The sequence below is a fragment of the Pantherophis guttatus genome, chromosome 6, assembly GCF_059756535.1.
Source record: "Pantherophis guttatus breed Tessera chromosome 6, ASM5975653v1, whole genome shotgun sequence".
NCBI classification, from domain to species: domain Eukaryota; kingdom Metazoa; phylum Chordata; class Lepidosauria; order Squamata; family Colubridae; genus Pantherophis; species Pantherophis guttatus.
Window position 1 is genome coordinate 60,457,857 of NC_142068.1, and position 23,668 is coordinate 60,481,524.

The following is a 23,668-nucleotide window of genomic DNA, read 5'->3' on the forward strand; positions in this document are numbered from 1 at the left end:
TGCGAAGGTTGTTGAGAGTGTGGTTGCGCGACAGCTGCCTCAGTACCTGGATGAATCGACTTATCTAGATCCGTTCCAGTCGGGCTTCAGGCCCGGGTACAGCACGGAGACGGCATTGGTCGCATTGGTTGATGATCTCTGGAGGGCTCGGGACAGGGGCTGCTCCTCTGTCCTGGTCCTATTAGACCTCTCAGTGGCTTTTGATACCATCCACCATGGTATCATGCTGCACTGGTTGGAAGGGTTGGGGGTGAGGGGCACTGTTTTACAGTGGTTCTCCTCCTTTCTCTCCGACCGGTTGCAGTCTGTGTTGACAGGGGGGCAGAGGTCGACCTCGAGGCCCCTTGTATGTGGGGTGCCGCAAGGATCGGTCCTCTCGCCCCTTCTGTTCAACATTTATGTGAAGCCGCTGGGTGAGATCATCTGTGGTTTTGGGGTGAAGTACCATCAGTACGCTGATGACACCCAGCTGTACATCTCCACCCCAGACCACCTCAATGATGCCATCGAGGTGATGTCCCGGTGCCTGGAGGCCGTATGGATCTGGATGGGGAGGAACAGACTCAGGCTCAAAACATCCAAGACCGAGTGGCTGTGGTTTCCGACGTCCTGATATAGTCAGTTGGCGCCATCACTGACTATTGGGGGCGAGTCGTTGGCCCCCACGGATGGGATTCGCAACTTGGGCGTCCTCCTGGACTCACGGCTGTCTTTAGAAGAGCATATGGCGGCCGTGGCCAGGAGGACTTTTTATCAGGTTCGCCTGATTCGCCAGTTGCGTCCCTTTCTGGATCGGGACTCGTTACGCACGGTCACTCATGCCCTTGTTACCTCACGCCTGGACTATTGCAATGCTCTCTACATGGGGCTCCCCTTGAGGAGCACCCGGAGGATCCAACTGGTCCAGAATGCAGCCACCCGGGTGGTGACGGGAGTGACGTGGCACTCCCATGTGACCCCCCCTCCTGTGCGAGCTGCACTGGCTCCCAGTGGTCTTCCGGGTGCGCTTCAAGGTTTTGGTTACCACCTTTAGAGCGCTCCATGGCTCAGGACCAGGGTACTTACGAGACCGCCTTCTGCCACCAGTAGCCTCTCACCGACCAGTTTGCTCCCATAGAGAGGGGCTCCTCAGGGTGCAGTCGGTCAAACAATGTCGACTGGCGGCCCCCAAGGGGAGAGCCTTCTCTGTGGGGGCACCTGCCATCTGGAACGAGCTCCCCCTGGAGATACGGAGGATCCAAGACTTACGCATCTTCCGCCGCGCCCTAAAAACGTTTTTATTCCAACAGGCTGGTCTGGCCTAACTCTCCCTTTTAAATTGGGTTTTAAATGTTTTTACATAAATTGGATGTATTAAATTTGTTCTTTGAGCCCAAATTATTTAATCTATTTTTAATAGCTTTTAACTTTTGTATGTTATTTGTATTTTTATCTTGGCTGTTCACCGCCCTGAGTCCTCCGGGAGTAGGGCGGTATACAAATATGATAAAATAAAATAAAATAAATAAAATAAATGGTAGATGAATGCCTGTTTTAAACAAATACTTAAGTGAAATAATCTTAGTGGCTCAAACAACTTTACTAGAAACAACAAATTCATATCTATACAGTCACTGGAATGAAATCCTTCAGGGCACGCAACTGGTTTTCAAATCTTCACTATTGCAAGACCTACTAATATTATGTACTTTTTATTTGTTCATTTCCATCAATATTCACAAATAAATGAGATATTGATTAATGAGATATAATCTACAAATTTAATCCTTAATAAATGTGATAATATTTTTTTTAAAAAACATTTCTACTCTTTTCTCTGTGATTATACATTCAACAATTTTCTACCACATATACACATTATCTTATTTTAAGACGGGCTGCCGGGAAAGTTTCTGTAGTAACCATATACCAATGTTACAATCCTAGCCAATGTGCCTGCTTGAAGAAATTATGTGATTAACATAATGTCCACATCAGTTGTCCTCTCTATTTCCAAAAAAGAAAACTTGACATTCTTGTGCATGTGTTAAAACCAGGATGGAGTAATGATTAAGATGGGACAAGGCACCATAGAGATCCAAGTTCAAGAGCATTCTTAGTCACAGGAAATAACTGGGTCAGTCATTCTCTTTGTATCCAACCTGACATAGTGCTGAAGGAAAAAAATGGGAGGAGGAAATAAGTGGCATATTACTTAAGATCTTGAAGGAAAGATGTGATAAAAATCTAATGCCGATCTCAATTGGCTCCTTGGTTCTCCGAGGAGCTGAGAGAGACGAAGTGTCGGAAAAGACGCCTAGAGAGCATTTGGAGGACTAGTCAATCCGATTCTGACCGGACACTGGTGAGGTCTTATATCAAGACCTACCTAGTGGCGATAAAAGCGGCGAAATCTAACCATTTTCCCACTCTTATCGCATCTGCAGAGAACCGCCCAGCTGCTCTGTTTAGGGTAACCCACTCCCTTCTTTGGGGGGGAGTGCGGGAAGATCCCTTGCAGGGCCGAGCTGAGGATTTTGTGCAATTCCTGCATGATAAAGTCGCTCGGATTCGGGAAGGTTTGGACTCCGACTGGATGAGTCCAGGGGAGGAGACGAGGGTAGGTCTTGAGAATGTTATCTGGGAGGAGTTTGATCCTGTGGCTCCCGAGAATGTGGACAGGGTTCTGGGTAAGATTAGTGCCGCCACGTGTTTATTGGACCCATGTCCCTCCTGGTTGGTACTGGCCGCCTGAGAGGTTACACGAGGCTGGCTCCAGGGGATTATAAGTGCTTCTTTGAATGAGGGTGCCTTTCCCGCCGCCTTGAAAGAGGCAGTGGTGAGGCCCCCCCTCAAGAAGCCTTCCCTGGACCTGGCTGAATTAGCTAACTACCGTCCGGTCTCCAACCTTCGTTTTGTTGCGAAGGTTGTTGAGAGTGTGGTGGCACGACAGCTTCCCCGGCACCTGGATGAAGTTATCTATCTGGACCTGTACCAGTCGGGCTTCAGGCAGGGGTACAGCACAGAAATGGCATTGGTCACGTTGGTGGATGATCTCTGGAGGGCTTGGGACAGGGGTTGCTCCTCTGTCTCTCAGCGGCTTTTGATACCATCGACCATGGTATCATGCTGCAGTGGTTGAGGGGGTTAGGAATAGGGGGCACCGTTCTGCGGTGGTTCTCCTCCTTCCTCTCCGACCGTTCAGTTTGTGTTGGCGGGGGGGCAGAGGTTGACCTCGAAGCGCCTCACATGTGGAGTGCCGCAAGGGTCGGTCCTCTCGCCCCTTCTGTTCAACATTTATGTGAAGCCGCTGGGTGAGATCATCTGTGGTTTTGGGGTAAGAATCCATCAGTACGCTGATGACACTCAGCTGTACATCTCCACCCCAGACCACCCCAACGATGCCCTTGATATGATGTCTTGCTGCCTGGACGTCGTGCGGGTCTGGATAGGCTCAGACTCAACCCTTCCAAGACCGAGTGGCTGTGGCTTCCAGCGTCCCGATATAGTCAGCTGGTGCCATCGCTGACTATTGGGGGTGAATCTCTACCCCCCCAGAGAGGGTTCGCAATCTGGGTGTCCTCCTGGACGCACGGCTGTCTTTAGAAGAGCATATGACGGCCATGGCCAGGGTTTTTTTTATCAGGTTCACCTGATCCGCCAGTTGCAGCCCTTTCTGGACCGGTACGCCTTGCGCATGGTCACTCACGCCCTTGTCACCTCCCGGCTGGACTATTGTAATGCTCTCTACATGGGGCTTCCCTTGAAGAGCACTCGGAGCTCCAACTGGTCCAGAATGCGGCCGCACGGGTGGTTATGGGCACAACTTGTTGTGCCCACGTGACACCCCTCCTGCGTGAGCTGCACTGGCTCCCAGTAGTCTTCTGGGTGTGATTCAAGGTACTGGTTACCACCTTTAAAGCGCTCCATGGCATAGGTCCCGGGTACCTTCGAGACCGATTTTTGCCACAAATAGCCTCCTACTGGCCAGTTCGCTCCCACAGAGAGTGTCTCCTCAGGGTGCCATTGGCCAAGTTATGTTGGCTGGCGACACCCAGGGGGAGGGCCTTCTCTGTGGGAGCCCCTGCCCTGTGGAATGAACTGCCCCGGAAATGCATAAGATCTCTGACCTCCGCGTATTTCGCTGTGCCCTCAAGACCCTGCTGTTCCGCCAGGCCGAGCTATTGATGTAATGATTTTAAATTGGGTGTTTTAAATTTGGGGTTTTAAATCTGAGCCGAAATTATTTAATAATTTTAATTATTTTTAAATTGATGTCTGTCTTTGTGCTTTTAATAGGCTGTATACCGCCCTGAGTCCTTCGGGTGAAGGGCGGTATAGAAATAAAATAAAATAAAATAATAATAATAATAATAATAATAATAATAATAATAATAATAATAATAATAATTGAATAAAGCAATTATTTGCCCAGTTGATGCTCATATAGGAAATTTGTTCTCCCAAATGCATTCTGCCATTGCTGGTTTCATCCTAAATATGCAGTAGTCAGTGTGTAGTAAGTAGTCAGTAGTCATCCTAAATATTCAGTGTGCAATTTGACAGGTCTATAAACTCTTCAACATTCTTGACTTCTTTTCTTAGAAGTGAGACGTTGATCACTTTGAAAACGAAGGTTACTAATATTTTATGAAGCCTGAGATTGCCTTAATTAGAAGATCTGGTAGCACGGATTTTGCACAAGGAAATTTAAAAAGGTTTTGAGCTTCAAGATATCCATCCAAAGACATCTTAATTCAACTCCAGTTCCTCTTTCCTAATACAGGATAGCCTCAGAGAAAACATCAGCTGAATTAATGCATATTAATATTTTATTTATTAATTTTGTGAAACAACAATAAAAAGTGTACACTGAATTTAGCTTCTTTTTCCACAGAAAGCAAATGCAGAACTATTCACAATAATGAGAGATCAGCCAAATTTTCTTTCACTGTTACAATGAATTCTACACTTAATGCCAATAACGTGAGGTAAAATCTCTCATTACAACATATGAAAAAGCTTCTTCTGGATTTGAGTTTTCTTGGTACCAGCTGAGAAACTATTTTTCTGACTAAATTACCAACAAAATTTGGTTCCTATTGCTTTTAACATGGAGATAATTCAAAGACTCATAAGATGTGTCAATGAAAACAACAAATAACAAGGATATTATCCTTCCCTGCTACTGTTTGTTCTACAATTATCATTGGTATTGCTGATGAAAAATTGAGAACAAACCACAGTGGTGGGTTGTTTCTGTTCTTCACCTTCCAGGAAAAAGCAAGCTTGTATTAATTTTAAAAGGAAACTCTTAGGCTCTCAAAAGTTTAAGACAAGACAGAAGCAAGCTAGCTCTTAGTCATCATTTATAATGGACTGTCAGAATGTTTAACCACAACTTTTCAGTGATACTGGAGTGAAGATGAAGAAGAAAAGAAAGAAAGAAGGCAGCCATACAGGAAGAATAAAACATATGATTTTGCCATAGTTCTCTACCACATTGAAATTGATGATAACTATTTTTTAAAAAAGATTTTTAAAAATTTAGTCTAGAATAGGCCTGTCCAGCATATGGCCCAGCAAGCAGCTAATGTTTTTTAAAAAGGGTTGTTAATTTATCAATGCGGTCCTTTTCCCTTGATGACTTGTGCAGGTCTGGTCTAGACTGTAACTCATTAAGTTATTTGGGTTATGCTGCTCATGATATGGAATAGGAAAAAATTAACTGCAGCTACAAAAGTTAATAGAAGTTTTATGACCTTTATTCTAATGCGTCAGTGCAATAATTAAGCATCAGCTGCCCTAGATGTCACTTGAAACATCTGTTCAAGTTAAAAAACAAACCAACCTCTGCCAGTCTGTTCATTCTATTTTCATAGAAAATGTGAATAAACAAACTGATTGCTAATTCTACAGTAGGAATTTTATGTAGGAATTTTATTTCAAATATTCCCTACATTTCTAGGTTAATACAGCAAGAACCAGCTACCTCTGACAAACTTGGTTTAAAGTAATTAATCTCATTTTTAATTGATTATGTGCCATCACATTGTTTTCTACTTTTAGTAACCACACAGCTTTTCTCCATGAGACTAATGCCATACATTAATATTCTATGAGTTCATAAACTGTAATATCGGAGATGAACTTTATTCATATGCCCTTGTAAACCAAAATTCAAGAAAAGCTTGCTTTGTTTATAAATTAAGTGCTAAGCTTCTGTCATATTGGGAACATTAAACTAATGAGGAATTAAAATACTAACAGTGTCAAAACAGAGCTTCCTTATATGTTAATAATGACTACAAATCAGGTTTTATTCTCCTAGCTTCTTTGGAAGCATCAAGCTACGAATCTTGATTAAATACCTATATAATATTTCAATTTCTAGTGAATTTGCTATTGTGCTCAAAGTGAAACCAAGAAGAATAACAGGTTGCATAAGCATTCAGCTCATCAGTGGTAAACCAGAATTCCTTAATGTATGCAGATAAAACTACAAGTAGTCCTTGACTTACAACACTTCATTTAATGACAGTTCAAAGTTACAATGGCACTGAAAAAAGTGACTTATGAGAGTTTCTCACACTTATGATCATTGCAGGATACCCATGGTCACGTGATCAAAATTTAGACTCTTGGTAACTGACTCATATTTATGACTGTTGTAGTGTGCTGGGGTCATGGGGAAGCTGGATTCACTTAATGCTGTTACTAACTTAACAAGTGAAATATTCACTTAATAATTGTGGCAAGAAAGGTGGTAAAATGGGGCAAAACACACTTAACAATCCCACTTAGCCACATATATTCTGGGCTCAATTGTAGTTGTAAGTTGAGGACTACCTGTATTATTACAAAAGGACTTTATTTATTGTCAGTCTGATGGGTCAGCAGTCTGTGTGAGTACAACAGAAATCCTTGTTAGAGGATATACTCTTGAACGGGAGCGAAGTGCTGAAAGAATACATTTAAGTAGCAAATACTCATATAGTTTTCTTGGATGTAGACTATGGATTCATCCCAGCTTCAATAAGTGAACTGAACCTGGCTGCAGCCATCTTTCTGTTCCTCAGTTGCCACACAGGGGGGAAGGTGGGAAGGTGGTTCGAATGTATTACTAGACACAACAAAGAGCAAAAGAGTTTGTTAGTCGGAGCCTTCACACACAGAGACAGATAGATCTGAGGATCTATCTCTCACCATTTGACCTACTAATAAAAGTAATAAAAAGGATCCTAGATGCAAAGAGATTATGTATTCTCCAATATGTGACCACAAACCACTACATTTTGTAGATTTTCCATAGTCTCATTATTCCCCCCATCCCACTCTAGTATTTTTATTGGATATATAGCATTGACATTTCTTTTGAGCCAATAAATTGGTATAATAAAGCAATTACAACAAGCGCAATGGTGGAGGACATTGATAAATTCTATGACAAACTTTTGAGTGGACCTAAATGCAACATCAAGCAAATGTGTGTATTACTAAAAGATGATGTAAATGAAACAGTTGAAAAAAAAAAGGAATAACTTGGAATTACATAATGATTTAAGGGATGCGGTAGCTCAGTGGCTAAGATGCTGAGCTTGTCGATCGAAAGGTCGGCAGTTCAGCGGTTCAAATTCCTAGTGCCACGTAACGGGGTGAGCTCCCGTTACTTGTCCCAGCTTCTGTCAACCTAGCAGTTCGAAAGCAAAAAATTCAAGTAGAAAAACAGGGACCACCGTGCGCCTTTGGTGTCTAGTTATGCCGGCCACATGACCACGGAGACATCTTCGGACAGCACTGGCTCTTCAACTTTGAAACGGGAATGACCACCGCCCCCTAGAGTTGGGAACGACTAGCACATATGTGAGAGAGGAACCTTAACCTTTACCTTACATTATGATTTAGTTGAGGAAAAGTAATATATCAGTAAATAAGCTAATATTTATTTTCGTTTGTTTACAACATCTACTTCAAGTAATATGGCTTTAGAGATGTATCAAAAGGACCACATAAGCGTTAAGTAAGACTACTAAATAAAAGCAGAAAATGTAAAATTATGAATCAGTTACTGAACTACGACTTGACTTTGAAAAGATCAAGTCACAATATGTATCTAATATAAGCAGAGGATTGCTAGTTATTTATAAAATGGAAGAATACATAGAATTTGAATGATTGTTTGCCTTTGATTTGTATGAAAATATCTGTGAAAAATTAGAGTTAATAATTAATTGCTAAATCTGTTAAAACGAAAGCAGGATGGGAGTCAACCTCCCACTTCCATGATTTAATGACAGATCACTAGTATAATTCATCACCTCTCAGCAACATCCTATTTATATCCTCATGTATTACAAAAACCTCCACGGTCAAGAAAAGCTGATAACTAGTGACAAAGAAGTATTTTGCTCTTTTAATAGTCTTCCTAAGTGTTACGGACATTCTATATGTATTGCTATTCTTATTTGTGAAGCCATTTTACATCCAGAAGATAAAATAAGTAATTCAAGGAGCTGATTTGTTATGCTTCTAAAATTCATGTTTCGTAAAGATGAAATTGTGCATGTTTTTTGTTCACAATACTAGCAGCCTTTGTAAATGGTAAAAACCCATTCACATTTGAATTTTTTTAACCTGTATTGTCATTTCCCACTTTCCTGCTTTAGGATATAGCAAACATAATCCATATCTAGATGAACAAAAGGTTCCTATGGGTTATGCTCTGTCAGGACAATGTGCAAATTAAATAACACACTGAAACCTAATATAGACATAATACTGCCTTCTCTGAAATTTGCTAAGAGTTTGGTATTAAGCCATGGGCTGATTTGGGTCTTCCTTCTTCCCTACATAGTTTGTCATACATTTTCTTGGTAAAATTAAGATGACACCCTGTTATGCCTATATCAAGACTAATAATAGTCACCATGAACTAAAGATACCTAGTTTTTCATTTGAATTGAAAACTAGGCTGCCAAAGATTAAGCTTGATTAATGCCAGTAGAGATGTAAGGCAATGTTGTAGCTCTAAGAGAAGGACTGGGAGAATTCACACAAAAGAAGGAACATTTGAGAAGAAAGTAAGCCTAGGTAAATTTGGGTTTTTTAAAAAATAAAATACTATAATTTTTATACAAAATAACAACTAATAAGAACTAATGTTTAGAATGAAAAAGGTGAGAAGGAAGAAAATAGAAAAGACAAAGGTGCAGAGAAATCAAAGAAAAGGGAAAAACAATCATAAAGAAGTGAATTCTAATTTTCTTTTATAGTTATAAGTATAAATATAACATCTTACAGCATTGGTTACATTTTCTATATAATCTATTATTTTCATTCTACTCTTCAAACCATTTATCATAACCATTTTTTAATTTATCACAAAAAGTCGATCAATAGGGAGTTTCCAATCATCAATACATTTAGTCAGTGTTACTTAAATCTGTTTAAACTTACTTGCTTACAACCTGTAAGTACATTCTAATAATCTAAATCAGAGATGAGCTTCCTCAAGGCTTCAGGAAATTTCTGTAACCTTGCTATGGAAAATTGATATTATTACTTATTCATACTGTTTTAATGTGGCCAAAGATAAATATTATTAAATGACTTATTAATGAATAAACAAATTATATTTAGATGTAAATGAAATGACATCCAATTTAATTCATTTCTGTCCCTTCTCTTTAGTAGCTGGAAAATTCTACCATGCCCCTTAAAGATCTGATGCAACCCTTAATCTAGAAAAAAAATACATTATTTTAGACCATTAATTAATTAAGATATGTTTAACCCAATTTAGAGTTCTTATGATATGTTTAATTAAAACATACAATATAGTACATACTGTATATTCCAACATGTTTGGACAACACCGGATTGGTAATACTGATTATGACTGAATTGTGGTGACATTTGAGATCCATTTTTTCCCATTCCCTCTATTTTTCCATGGCATATGGAAGAACAAAAACTTCTGGTGCCACCTTTAACTAATCTAGTTATGTAAATTTTAGGAAACTTGGAGATTATTTTTTTAAAAAAATGATATCTCTCCTCCCATTCCAAAGTGTCTTAAGACAGTTTTAAAGGCAGTCTACTGGTGCGATTGCCAAATGTTGTAAGTTCATTCTGGGGTTCATAGCATAAAATTATTTTAGTCTAAGTTCATGACTATCCTGACTCTTTTATACTTGTTTTCAGCCGAAGCCTGAAATTGTGGCAGCTTTAAGCTTGGAATGAAAGCATTAAAACAGTTATCAGTGATGGGTTAGCAAGGTTAATCTTTTACATTTTCAGAGAGAATTACTTGGCAAAGGAATCAGTACTCAAGCAGTCCTCATTAGAAATGTAGCAGAGTTTGAGAATTAAGGCCAGAGATCTTTCTAGTTTGGAAATGGCAAATTTTTAGTGAAATGAACCAAAATCACTTGCCTTTTCAAGAAAGGTCACAAATACATGTGGACATTTCAAACTCTTTCTACCTACTTGCTCAGAACTTTCAAGCAACAAACTGTCCTCATTATACTTGAAAATCATATAGTTCTTTGGAATCACTGGTTTCTGCAAAGGACCAGAAAATTCCAATTTGCCATGCTTGCAAGATCATTACTAAATTATCTGCTAGGATAATTTGCACTAGGTATTTCTTACTTGATAAGACTATTTAGCTGAGAGATTCAAGATTTCCCACCATTTTGTTGCTGATGGAAAAGGTGAAACAGAAAGGTCAGGGATGAAGGCACACAGGAAGAGTTAGAAAACAGAGAAGTAAAGCAGCGAGATAACATAGAGCAGTGGCAAAAAATGTTTGGTCATGGATTTCTCAGCATCACCTAATTCTGTTTGTTTTGGAGGAAAGAGATGAAAAGAATGAAAAACCCATTACTAGGTTGCTATTGGCCTGGTTTTCTTACCCCTAGTTTCATAATTAGAGATAATTTGATAATTTAATAAGTTAAAATTCATTGACACTCTCATTAATATCATAGGTTTTATCCTTTTTATTTCTTTGGCAGTTAAGTCACAGGCAAGACAATTCAAAGTCAGTTTTCAAGAGTCCTCCCCTCCAACGTTAAAGGCATTGTGATTCTTTATATCCTGCTATTGATAATTTCTCTATTGATAAGATATATTCATCAACGTTACTATAATATTTTTAAAATTGACCGCAATATCAGCCCAAGAAGGGGACACAGGGGGCACAGAATGTGAGGATTGACATTTTGGGATCTAAAGCATCTCCTATGTATGCCATCCAATTTAGCCATGCTGATTTCTTTTGTTTATTATTTTTTTTTAGCACTAGAGCTTTCCAAAATAATTCAGAGTCAATTTACAAGACTGAGAGGAACATAAGAGGGGAATCAATGCTTCCCTTTAGCCACAGAGAATAAAAAACAGACTTACACCACAACAACCTAGGATTGCAGTATTTGCAATCTGGATGATCAGGGTCAATCAATCATTTTAAAAGTACAAAGTTCACTATACTCTACTTCTTCTTCTAACGTTTCTGAATCATGTGAACTGAATCATGAGAAAGTCATCAGGAGAACTGAGATGAAACCTAACATGAGACAATGAAATAATGGCCAAATTAAAATAATATTGCAAATGAGGCTATAAAACCAAAGAACAGCTGTGTCCTACTATTACATACAAAGTTTGTCCTGGCTTCTTTTTATAATGGCTAGATAAGAGAAATAAACCTTAAAACTGAAAAAGCCTCTGTTTTTTTCAACCAAGAAATAAATTGGATTTCAAAGTGGAAGCAATCTACCTGCTGAGAACTCTGTAACTTTGCACCTTTACTTTCAGTAAATTTTGTTAAATATTCAGTAAATATTGAAGAAGGTTGTTTCTGGTTAAGTTAAAGTTGGCTGCCAAGGTCTTGACAACAGTAAACAAACCACAGATGCCACTCATGGAATATTAAAACATTTATGACCTTTTAACTGTCTACAGTTTTAATAAAATGGGGAAATGATATTGGAGACAACTTGGCACTGTTTATTCTTATTTCACTCTTTACAACAATAATACCCCTAGTAATATACACAAGAAAGGAATAACCTTAAAGCATAAATTGGTTTGTTGGAAATTGTTATTTAATTGTTTACCACTTTGGCATTTGTTTTGAATTTAGAAATGCAAGTAAAATCATTTTCAAAATTATATGTTCCACAACATTGAGTTTCAATCACTTAGGTACAAAATGATTTAGGAAATCTTGATATTTGTAAAAAAAAAAAAATTGTATGTAAATGAACTTGTCCAGATTAATGACATGTTTTATCTTTATTTTTTCATTTCCTACCTACTCCCTACCATCTGTTGATTTCCCATAATGTCAAAAGTCCTTTAGTTTTTTTTGTTTTTACCATTCTCTGTAAATATTATGGACATATAATGCATACTAAATTAGAAGTCATAGTGTTTTTTTTTTCATTTTGTAACAACTTGTGTCCACCAGTGGTTTGGTAATTGCTCTAGAACAGGGGTGTCAAACTCATGTCATCACAACGGCATCACATGACGTATCAGGACTCCCCCCCTTCACTAAATTGGGTGTGGCCAGTGCATGATATATCTGGCCCGTGGGCCGCGACTTTGACAGCCCTGCTCTAGAACAAGTCAGGAGAGGACACAGGAGTACATATGAAAATTTTATCTTCCTCTTTCTTCAGAAAGAGCCTCTTCTGGGATGCTAGTTTGTTTTGGAATCAGTATTCCGAATCCAATCAATTACATTTTATTATAACTATGCTATACTTTCTTAACTCATAAGTAAATGTCATATATTTAATGGACCTTATCCCTTGTACTACTTAAGTGTAATTTAGATACCAATTAAAAAAATTAAAACAACAATATTAAAGATATTTATATATCCAGCTTCATATATTGCAATTAGACAAACAATTAATAGTTCTCTATATAAGAGTATAAAGAATTACTGAAATTTAATAGCAAGCATCAATACTTATTAGCAGTTTAATCTTAATCATGTTTACTTAGAAGCAAGTCTCTCTAAAGTCAATACAGATTATTAAGTGTATGGGTAAAAAAATCATGGGTGTTCATAACATATCCCTTTAAGAAAATATATCACAAAATATGAATGCTTTACCCTTGACCAGTCAGTTTAAATATGTGATTGTATTTACATGCATTGTATATAACAAATTACTATTTAATTATATTGGTTAAGAATGGATTTACATCAACACATGCACTTCTTCGTAATTAAATGATCCTGGAATTCTCATATCATCTATTTCATAATAGACCATTGCTTAAGCCCTAATTAAATATACATTTTAAGAAGAGGGGGAAATACCTCTGTTCATTGTTTTAGATGAAAAACAAAACAGAACAAAACAAGAACAGTGACAAATTTTAGCTGAAGGTCCTACTTCAGCTAAACCTTTTCAGCGACTTCAATAGAAAGATAATCTTTCTGTGATTATGACCAAACCCTCTCGTTGCTTAGCAACACATAATTAAGGAATATGTTTTGAGATCCGCTTTGCAAGCTGGCCATTATCAGATGAAATTACTGGAGCAACAAATGTCATCCTCATGCAAATGAATTGGTTGTAGAGAAAGAATGTTTGCCTCAAGAAGGATGTTGATCCACATCGAACTGCACTGTCTATATTGTCTTATAGCAAGCAAATAGTTTCAAAAACAAAGACAACCATGGTTTATCCACCATATAAAGATGGATTGCATAGTTTAATAAGAAGAAAGGCAGCAACATATTCTAAGGTACACATACTTTTAGTATTATACTAGGGCCTTTTGTTTTCAGGGCAGAGACGATATGGAGAACTCATTTCCATCACGTATGGCATAAATGTTTGCCACCATTCAAAGAGTACAAAAATTCTGTAGAAAAATATCTGCTGGATGCTGGGAGATATTATTTGTTAGAGTAGGACTATATTGGGAAGTTGTTTAATTTTTGTTTTTTTTTATTGTTTCAGACAGCACTAAATAATTATAAAAAAAGTCACTGGCTATTTGACTCTGTATTGATCTTTAAAACAAACAAACTTCCCCTCACAAGTTGAAAAATGTCTTCATATGCACACAATTTTACAAAAATAATTCTTGAACATCCTTCAAAAACTGCAGTGAGACCCAGCTGTTTTCACTTCAATCCTAATCAGAAGTTTTCATTCTACCAAAATAAGCACCAGGACTAGAAAAATAACCACTTCGGTATTAATACTACAGGGCTACGTTTCTCAATATAAGCTTTTTCCTTACTATTTAATTGTAAAGAATAGAAACTAAATTGGTTCCTAATATATACTTAAATACAGTGCTCTCAACTATTTAAGTTATATGTATTATTTCCAAAAATGTAACTTGAGCAATTTATATTTTAAAATAGAAGAGGCAGTAAGCCTGCCTTTTGTTAATTGTATTGGTTGCCTTGTTGAAATAAAGCTGCTTTACAAAAAGAGGCATTATTTTAATGCTTGGAACTGATATAGTGGGGACACAATCCAGCTCCAAGCGAGCACTTTAAAATACAGTAAAAGAGTGTTAAAAGATACATCACTAAAATCCATGGGACTGAAATACATTTCTGGGTCTTGATGGTGTTCGCTATTTTTCTTTATTATTTATCTAGGGAAAAGCAGCAATCTGTTTTTCAAGGCTCCATGCTAATTAATTGTTAGAACATTTACTTAATGTGAACCCCACTTAATTCAGAAGGATTTCTCTCCCCCCCACTTCAAGATATGTATAGTATACAGCCCAGGCACAAACTAATTTTTGCCAACTTGTCTTCTGAAAAGAGGAACTACATTTTCTAACTTTTGATTCCTACAATTTCAGTGACTCTTACAGCTTTTATTGGAATTTACTCAACACATCTTACTTAAGGATCTGCTCCTTTGCAAAGGGACAGTAATTTGTTCAGCTTGATCAACCTTAGAAAGGACATGTACTCTTCATTAACATGCCAAGCATTTTGACAATTGGATTTAGATTTGGATTTAGATATATACAGATTTATTTTGTTAATTACTTCTTTAGTGGTGGATATTTCCAACAGAAATCAACAAAGTTTTGTTTAGGAAAGATTATTTTAGAAAGGAAGAACACTGGCTAACAAGACCTAGGATCACAACATGGCAAACTTAATAAATATTCTCATCAATTCCTTAGAAATATCCTTGAGCTCATAATAATTAAACAAAATCACTCAAAAAATAAAAGTAGAAGGCAAATTATCTAATCTTACAAACACTGCAAGTAAAACAAAAGGCAAGATTCATGACATACTAAAGACTTTGTATATTTGCCTCTTTAATTTGTAATAAACCATTTTTAACACTTAAACTGAAACTTAACAATGACTTCCAACATTGGAGTTATTTACTATACAAAAGAGTGTGCCTAAGAATGTATATTATAGATTAATACTCCTCATTTTGATGCAACAGTATACATTTGTTCTAACCTCATTAGAATTAGTTGTTGTTTTTTTAAAAAAGCATTAATATAACAATCCTAATGAATTCAGCAAAGCAATATATTTTAAAATAGTTACTTGGTTCAGGAGATGTCATGGTGGAGACGATGACAGGTGGACCTGTACGCCTTGTAGATTTCTGACATGGCGAATGATATCCAGGAAAACTCAGTCCCACTGGAGCCAGATTGGGTTCGACTTGGACTCCTTGCTTTCGAAGAATCTGAGGACTGTTGTGAGGGCTGTGAGCAGGGGAGGATAGTGGATTTCTTTTCATCAGTTCCATGGGTACGGTGTATGTGGTTGAATAGGCTATTTTGGAATTTGCATGTGGATTTGTTTGCAGCGTATTCATAGGACTCGCAGAGGGGCCAGAATAGCCAGTTGCTTGACGAATATGCATATTGCATGGGCCCGAAGCACTATATCCAGAACTGGGAAGGAAAGGAGTGACTTGAGGAGAAAACCCTGTTGCAGTTTCCAAAAGATGTTGTGTTGGGGCACTAGATGGACGGCGAGTTAATTCTGCTATTCTTGGAGACTGCGGTTGCATTGAAGCAGTTGGTGACTGATATGCAGCTACACCATCCACCACAGGGTTGGTGAAAGGATGGGTCCCGTACTCATTCTGGAGCAATTCGCTTCGGTGACTAAAACTATTTGATCTGTTTCTGGGACAAATAGCAGCATTTTTCCTAGACTGCCTCTGGAGTTGCATTTCTACTTTATAGGTATGAACAATTCGAGAAAGCACTCTTGCCTGCCCTAGATTTGGAGCTACTGATTTTATGTCATTGTCCTCCATCATTGCTAGCAAGCCTGGAGAATCAAATCCTTGCTGCAGCAATGCACCAAGAGTGCTTTCTGATATTCCTTCAGAACGCATCATGGCTAAATATTCTGGATCCACATTCCTTTTAATGTTCTGTCCTGGAAAAGATGCAGGCATCTGCATTTGGGAAGATGTCATTGTTGCTTCATAGCCATCATAAGGGATTTTTGTACTGAAATTGTCTCTGACTGGTCCATGACCACGATTTACAGAAGTGGCAGGCAGCATTACATTTCCATCAGGGGCTGCAGCTGAATTTGGATCTACTACCAAACATGTTGGAGCAACTTGTTTACTGGCTGCAGAATCTACAGATCTGTCTACTATGTCATTATAAACTTGTCGATAAGGAAATACAGAAGGTTCTCCTCTACATCTAGATGCAGGGGGTTCAACACCATACCTTGTTAGAGAAGGATCTCTATTTCGAATTCTCTGTGCTTCGGGAACCATCTTGATCACAGGATCTCTGTATACATGGCTGGCTTCATGTGGTACAGGTGACCGTCCTTGCATCTGGTCCCAAGCCAATCTACCCCCAGGCATGCCATAATTCGATAAAGGTCTGTTAGTCACATGATCTCTATAGTAGCATGAATCTCTGGGTGATCTAGTAGCTAAAGAAGGATCATTGTAGTAATCCTGAGGTGGCAAGGAACTCCGTGCGGACATCGCAGGCTGTCTGTCGTAATATGCAAAATCAGGAATGGAACCTCTCCAAAAGGAACGCTGCGTAAAATGTGGCTCCGGATATCGATACAAGTCTTGTTTCAAGTCCGTAACTCCTTGCAAGATGATATCATGTGGTTTACAGCTTGGCTGCTCACACCAAAATCCCTCACCACCATAGGTTAGTGAATTCCTTCTCCCTGGAGGTCTCTGGCATTGAAATGTAGCGTCGTTCTCCCAGGAGCCTTCGTCCCATCCTGCAGCATCCCAGCTCTGAGAGCGGCCAATATGTCTGCTTGGAACTGGCATTCAGCAATATTTAGCTTTTAAGAAGGACAGGAAAGCTCTCCTGTAAAATCTTAGGTTACACACATAAACAAATACAAAAAAAAACCCAGAAGCCCTGTATCTGAATCCTTCTGGGCTTTAGGAAATAGTCCAGCAGGTGGTTTACTATTTCAAAGTGCTGCCTGAATTATTTATTCTTCGAAACTTTAGTTGCAAAACAAGAAACATCTAACAGTAACTCAGCCTGGCTCAAAATAAGTAGAATGGAAAGGTCTTTTCTGTGTAATTCAGATGCAGAAAGGAGTTGCTCTGCTTAATCCAGATTTATCCCTTCCTGCCTGCAATGGCTAGCTCACATGGACAAATACACAAACACTGTGTGAGGATTAAAGGCTAAATAAAACTCGAAAGCTTTTGTTCCATGTGACACTATTTTAGCCTGATGGATGCAACTGCATCAGGCCCTACACACATCTTTAGTATATTTTCTACCACAGATCATGACCACTAAGTGCTATTTTATATACAAACACACATAGGCAGGCTTTACGCATTCACAAGACTTAAAATTTATTTAAAATTATACCATGAGAAAAAAAATTCCCTGGCAAGAAAAGGAGAGATGGTGGAGAGTATGAGAGCTTCATGTCAATTCAATCTTAATCCATCCTGATGAAATGCTAATCCACAACAACAGCTATGGAGACATTAAATAGGCACAGGTGTGCTGATCCCAAGAAGCAAGATACAGAAGTATATAAATCAATCATGCTTAAAACAAGCTAGGCATCAGTACAATACCTTATCAATGTCATACATTACTGGGGAATCAGAAAGAGAAAAGCAACGAAAAAGAGAAGCCAGTTTTAAAGTAACCACTCCAATTATTACATTATCCTCATAATTCTCCAATCCCTTCATCATCCAGGAAAGGAATCTGCAGAGATTTAATTTGGAATTTGTAATATGAAGGTTCGAGAAGAGGTCACAGAAAGAGGGCAAAAAGCCTTGATTTTACAAATCTGAAAGAACAGTGTCTTTCCTACTGACACTCTGTCTCTGTCTCTCTCTGTGTGTGTCTCTCTCTCTCTCACACACACACACAAGCTAATTTTTCATTGTTTCAATTTTAATGTAGAACACACATTCACACTGTAAAGCAACAAAATAATTTCATCTTGGCAAATCTTGGTGAACATTTCAGAAGATCATTAACAACCATTTAAACAATACCAACAAAGTAAATAAAATACATTTCAGAATGTGGATGCAGATTACCATGTCCTTGATATAGTGCAGGTAGCCCTTAACTTATGACACAATTGAGCCCAAAATTTCTGTTGCTAAGCAAGGCATTTGTTAAGTGAATTTTGCCCCATTTTACGACCTTTCTTGTCACACTTGAATCACTGCAGTTATTAAGTTAGTAACATGGTTGTTAAATGACTTCCCCATTGACTGGCTTCCCCATTGACTTCGCTTGTCAAAAAGATGATCACATGACTGCAGGACACTGCAACCATCATAAACATGAGTCAGTTTCCAAGCACCTGAATTTATGCTGCAACAGTCATAAGTGTGAAAAATAGTCATAAGTCAGTTTTTTCAGTACCATTGTAACTTTGAACTATCACTAAATGAACTGTTGTAAGTGGAGAACTACCTGTAAAAATTGTCTAAAAACACTGTAATGTTTTGTTTATTAAAAACCATCTTACAAAATTAAAACCTCCCATTGACCCGTGCGCTCCCACAGAGAGGGCCTCCTCGGGGTGCCATCAGCCAAACAGTGTAGGCTGGTGACCCCCAGGGGGAGGGCCTTCTCTGTGGGGGCACCTACCCTCTGGAATCAGCTGCCCCCAGAGATAAGGAGGATCCAAGACCTCAGTGCCTTCCGTCGTGCCCTTAAAACCCATTTTTTCAAGCAAGCCGGGCTGGCTTAAGAAGAAATTTTTAAATGTTTTTAAATGTTTTAAATGTTTTAATTGGTAGTGAGTTTTAATTGGGCCAAATTTATATATCTTTTAATTGTTTTTTAATATTTGTCCTGCATGTTTTTTAATTCTGGCTGTACACTGCCCTGAGTCCTCAGGGAGAAAGGCGGTATAGAAATTCAATAATAAATAAATAAATAAATAAATAAATAAATAAATAAATAAATAAATAAATAAATAAAAATGGAATCTTACTTTTTCTGGCTAGATTAATGTGTGCAGATTTAAAGCTGATCTACAATAAAATTACAAGACAGTGCAATTGTGACAGACAAATCACTAATTCATTCTAATGTATCTTTTATGTAATTACAATAAGGATGCCATGGAGGGAAACTAATAAAATACAGCTATTATTTGTCACAGTGGCCAAAGTGGGGGAAAGTAATTTAAGGCTTCTGATTAAATTTGGACAGTTTAAGCAGAGTGCCCACTAATGATTATTTATGGAAAATTCTTTCTACATGGCAATACTTTGGCAGAAATTCACTTTATCCTGAAATATTTTTTCCACAACTTGAAACAATAGTAGAATCAGTAAAAGTAATCTATGTAACTTCTTCAGTTAGTCCATTCTGCAAGAACAATCCTTTCCCATGTTTACATAAATTTTAACAATAATTGTTGTACTTTCCATGAATATCATCAAACATACTGACAAAATGAATTAATCATCTCTAAATCTGTTTTGTTAAGTACTCCAATTTTTCCAAAGAATGTTCTCTTTTCACTACAGCGAATTTAAAAATAAAGCTAATTTATTTTTTCATTTTTTTTTTATTATAATTGACAACAAATCATCCAGTTCAATCTACATCCAGAACAGATGCTGTTGGCCCAGCCAATTAGGCTACATATTCTAAATAAGTCCTTGGTTTTCTCCATCAAATCAATGAGAAATAGATTACATCCCCAGTCATAAAATAAGTAGATTCTCTTTGAAGTCCCAGAAAAGAGTACATTGTTAATTTACGCATACTCCTGTTAAGATTCTATTCTATTCTATTCTATTCTATTCTATTCTATTCTATTCTATTCTATTCTATTCTATTCTATTCTATTCTATTCTATTCTATTCATTTATTCATTTATTCATTTATTTATTATCAGATTTATGTACTGCCCTTCTCCCGAAGGACTCAGGGCGGTGCACAGCCAAAGTAAAAACATAAATACCAATTAGGCTACATATTCTAAATAAGTCCTTGGTTTTCTCCATCAAATCAATGAGAAATAGATTATATCCCCAGTCATAAAATAAGTAGATTCTCTTTGAAGTCCCAGAAAAGAGTACATTGTTAATTTACGCATACTCCTGTTAAGATTCTATTCTATTCTATTCTATTCTATTCTATTCTATTCTATTCTATTCTATTCTATTCTATTCTATTCTATTCTATTCATTTATTTATTTATTTATTTATTATCAGATTTATGTACTGCCCTTCTCCCGAAGGACTCAGAGCGGTGCACAGCCAAAGTAAAAACATAAATACAAACATTAAAATACAGTTAAAAAGATATATATGCATTTGGCCCCATAGTTAAAAAAAAAATAACAAACCTATTAAAAACATTTTAAAAAGTGTTAAGCTAACCCGGCTTGCTGAAAAAGAAAGGTCTTAAGGGCACGGAGGAAGGCACTGAGGTCTTGGATTCTTCGTATCTCTGGGGGCAGCTGATTCCAGAGGGCAGGTGCCCCCACAGAAAAGGCCCTCCCCCTGGGGGCCACGAGTCTACATTGCTTGGCCGATGACACCCTGAGGAGGCCCTCTCTGTGGGAGCGCACAGGTTGGTGGGAGGCCATTGGTAGCAGCAGGCGGTCTTGAAGATATCCAGGTCCTATGCCATGGAGTGCTTTAAAGGTGATAACCAACACCTTGAAGCGCACCCGGAAGACCACTGGAAGATGTTTATGTGCATCTGAATATGTTATGTCTTCCTGTAGCATTCTAATGCATTTAGTTGCTCTTGGTCAAATATGGGGTGTGAACTTGTATCACAATCTTGTAGACATATGTTCTGAAGTTGTGCTTCCTAGTCCGACAGGCTGAAATCTGTGAAATACTTGGGAAATATTTATTTACGAGATGTTTGTATCAGCCACCAGTTCAGACCCTTTTGATTTACACTTGGGAATTCCATAGACAATGTGATTATATATGAGGGAGAAGAAAATTTTAGGTACTGTGAATAAAAGTTAAATCCGTGGCATGGAGTCTGTGATTTATGGCTGTAAACATCATCCCTAGGATGTGTGTCACTTTCAGAGTATTAGGAACACTGTCTTTAGGATTTCTTTGATACCAATCTAAAACTTAGGCATTTGTTATTTTGGCAGGAAAAAAAAGCCTTTACATCTCAATATCGTTCATAATCCCTGCTTTTTAGTATTCATTTGAATGGAGAGATTGAACCCATGGTCCAATTCACTGTGAGAATGTGATCGTGAAAGTGTCGCATTGTTTCTGGTGTAGTATATAATTCTCTGAACTTTGATCAAATGGTTGTCCAGGTGGCATGCATGTACATCAATGCTCCTGGATCAGTTCACTAGTTAGAAGCATCACTTTGGGGCAGTGAAGCCAAGATCAAAGAGAAAAGCCATGAAACTGGTGTTATAGGCCACCTTAGAAATCTTAAGTGTACTGTTGAGGTAGGAAAACGAAGGCAAGGACTCCTCATGCAATGTATTATCTGACAAATTAGTCTCACCAATTAATTTCAGGGTCTCCATCTTGGATCTTTATTGTTTAATTAACTTGTTTTCACTTTGAGCTTCAACACTGTCCTTCACTTCTTATTCTTCTTGACTATGAAGAACAAACTAGATAATTCTTCTAAGAAATATTCTGATATGCCTTGCTTATGATGGTATCTAAGTAGTACCTGCTGACTTGGAAAATTATGCAATTATCTATTTCTACATCTAGAAATGGATTGAAGGAATCTGTTCCTTGGAATAATTCCAGGGCAAGTCCTAGCTGAACTGTTTCTAGTAAGCTCCAACTGGTGGAGCTGGTCTCTTAGTGTTACCAGAATCTTTGAGCAGTACAGAAATTGTGTCTAATTAGCTGTAGAGTTAGGAGCCAATGGGGACCATTTCATTTCCTGACTAAAAGAAAAATGACATAAGTTCTCATTTGTAGAAGTCAAGACGTGATCATTCTTTCCTAATTTTCAATCAGATTCTCTGCTAGCAATTCTCAGAATTATCTTCTTGCTAGGAAAAAGCTTGGATGCTAGATTGGCTCTAGAATGGTGATCCACTTCCCAGTGCTTAAACATACTTCTGCAAATGATGCCAAGAATGAATAGTTCCCCAAATGATGGTATGAAAGAGTCAGCCACGAACGCTGAAAACTTTGCTAGTTTATTCAGATATGCTGTGTTCAGTGATACCTCAGCCAAGGACAGAGTATAAATGGCTTAACTATTACTGAGTTAGCTGCTGTGGCACTCATTCTCACAGCAATTACCTTGTGTAGCAGAAGACAGCTATAACTCCACAGAGCTACTTCCTGATACTGTTTACATTATTTTCTATTTAGGATCTGGAGACGATCTAGAAAAACTAGAAAATTTCCAGAGATAATTACAGAGCAGTGGCCAAAAGTCACAGTATTACAATCATAAGAGTTTGTATAGAAATAGGTAATCTTCCATCCTTTCTTTCATGGATGGAAACTAATAACATACAGTTATGATTTGCCAGAATGGTCAATGTGATGAAAGGTAATTTAAGGGTTCTGATTAAATTTGGTCAGATTAAGCAGAATTTATTATCATTTATAGCCTTCTAAATGGCAATACTTTGGTAGAAATTCCCTATCTCCCGAGTTTGCCTCCATTAATTGAAATAGTAGAATCAATAAAAGAAATCCACGTAACTTCTTCGGCAAGCCCTATTTTACAAGAACAACGAATTACTCTACTTGCTTATCCCATTATCTAAATCTTAATAATTATTATAGTACTTTCTATGCATACCAAAACCATGTTCTTTTCTGTGTCAAAGTGAGTAGGGTAGGACATTAAGCAACAAAGTCATTGGTTGTCGCATTTTTGTTTTAGCTGATATACTAAATACCAGTCCTATCTCCCAGATTATGTGGAAATTCTGTGGAAATTGTTTTATGATTCTGAGTCTTACAATAATACAAAAGCAAACAGACATTTTTCTCCTGGTATAGTGCAAAATATACTAAATATTAAAAGTGGAACATTAAATACTGTATAAGATACTCAGATTTACTATAGTAATTTGCTGTAACCCATTCTAATATTTAGAAATTTTAATGATGAGTGTTTTTCTTATCTCTCTCCCCCATTACCATTATTCTACATCATACTTTAAATCATTCAGATATACACTACATCATGTTTTTAAAAAACTCTTATCTTTCTAGT

The 23,668-nt window shown here is 37.7% G+C and overlaps 1 protein-coding gene across 38 annotated transcripts in view; it reads right to left on the bottom strand.

Moving 5' to 3' along the window:
- The window catches only part of CTBP2 (C-terminal binding protein 2), a 257,292-nt gene that overhangs the window by 59,653 nt on the left and 173,971 nt on the right, over nt 1-23,668 (bottom strand). The window contains exon 1 of one of the 38 annotated variants that reach the window (XM_034436416.3): nt 15,554-17,924. The exons of the other annotated variants lie outside the window; for them this stretch is intronic. Within the exon in view, the coding sequence (XP_034292307.2) occupies nt 15,554-17,285 (1,732 nt within the window). The 5' untranslated portion in view covers nt 17,286-17,924. Of the gene's footprint in view, nt 1-15,553; nt 17,925-23,668 lie in introns of those variants that run through there. 38 annotated transcript variants of the gene reach the window in all.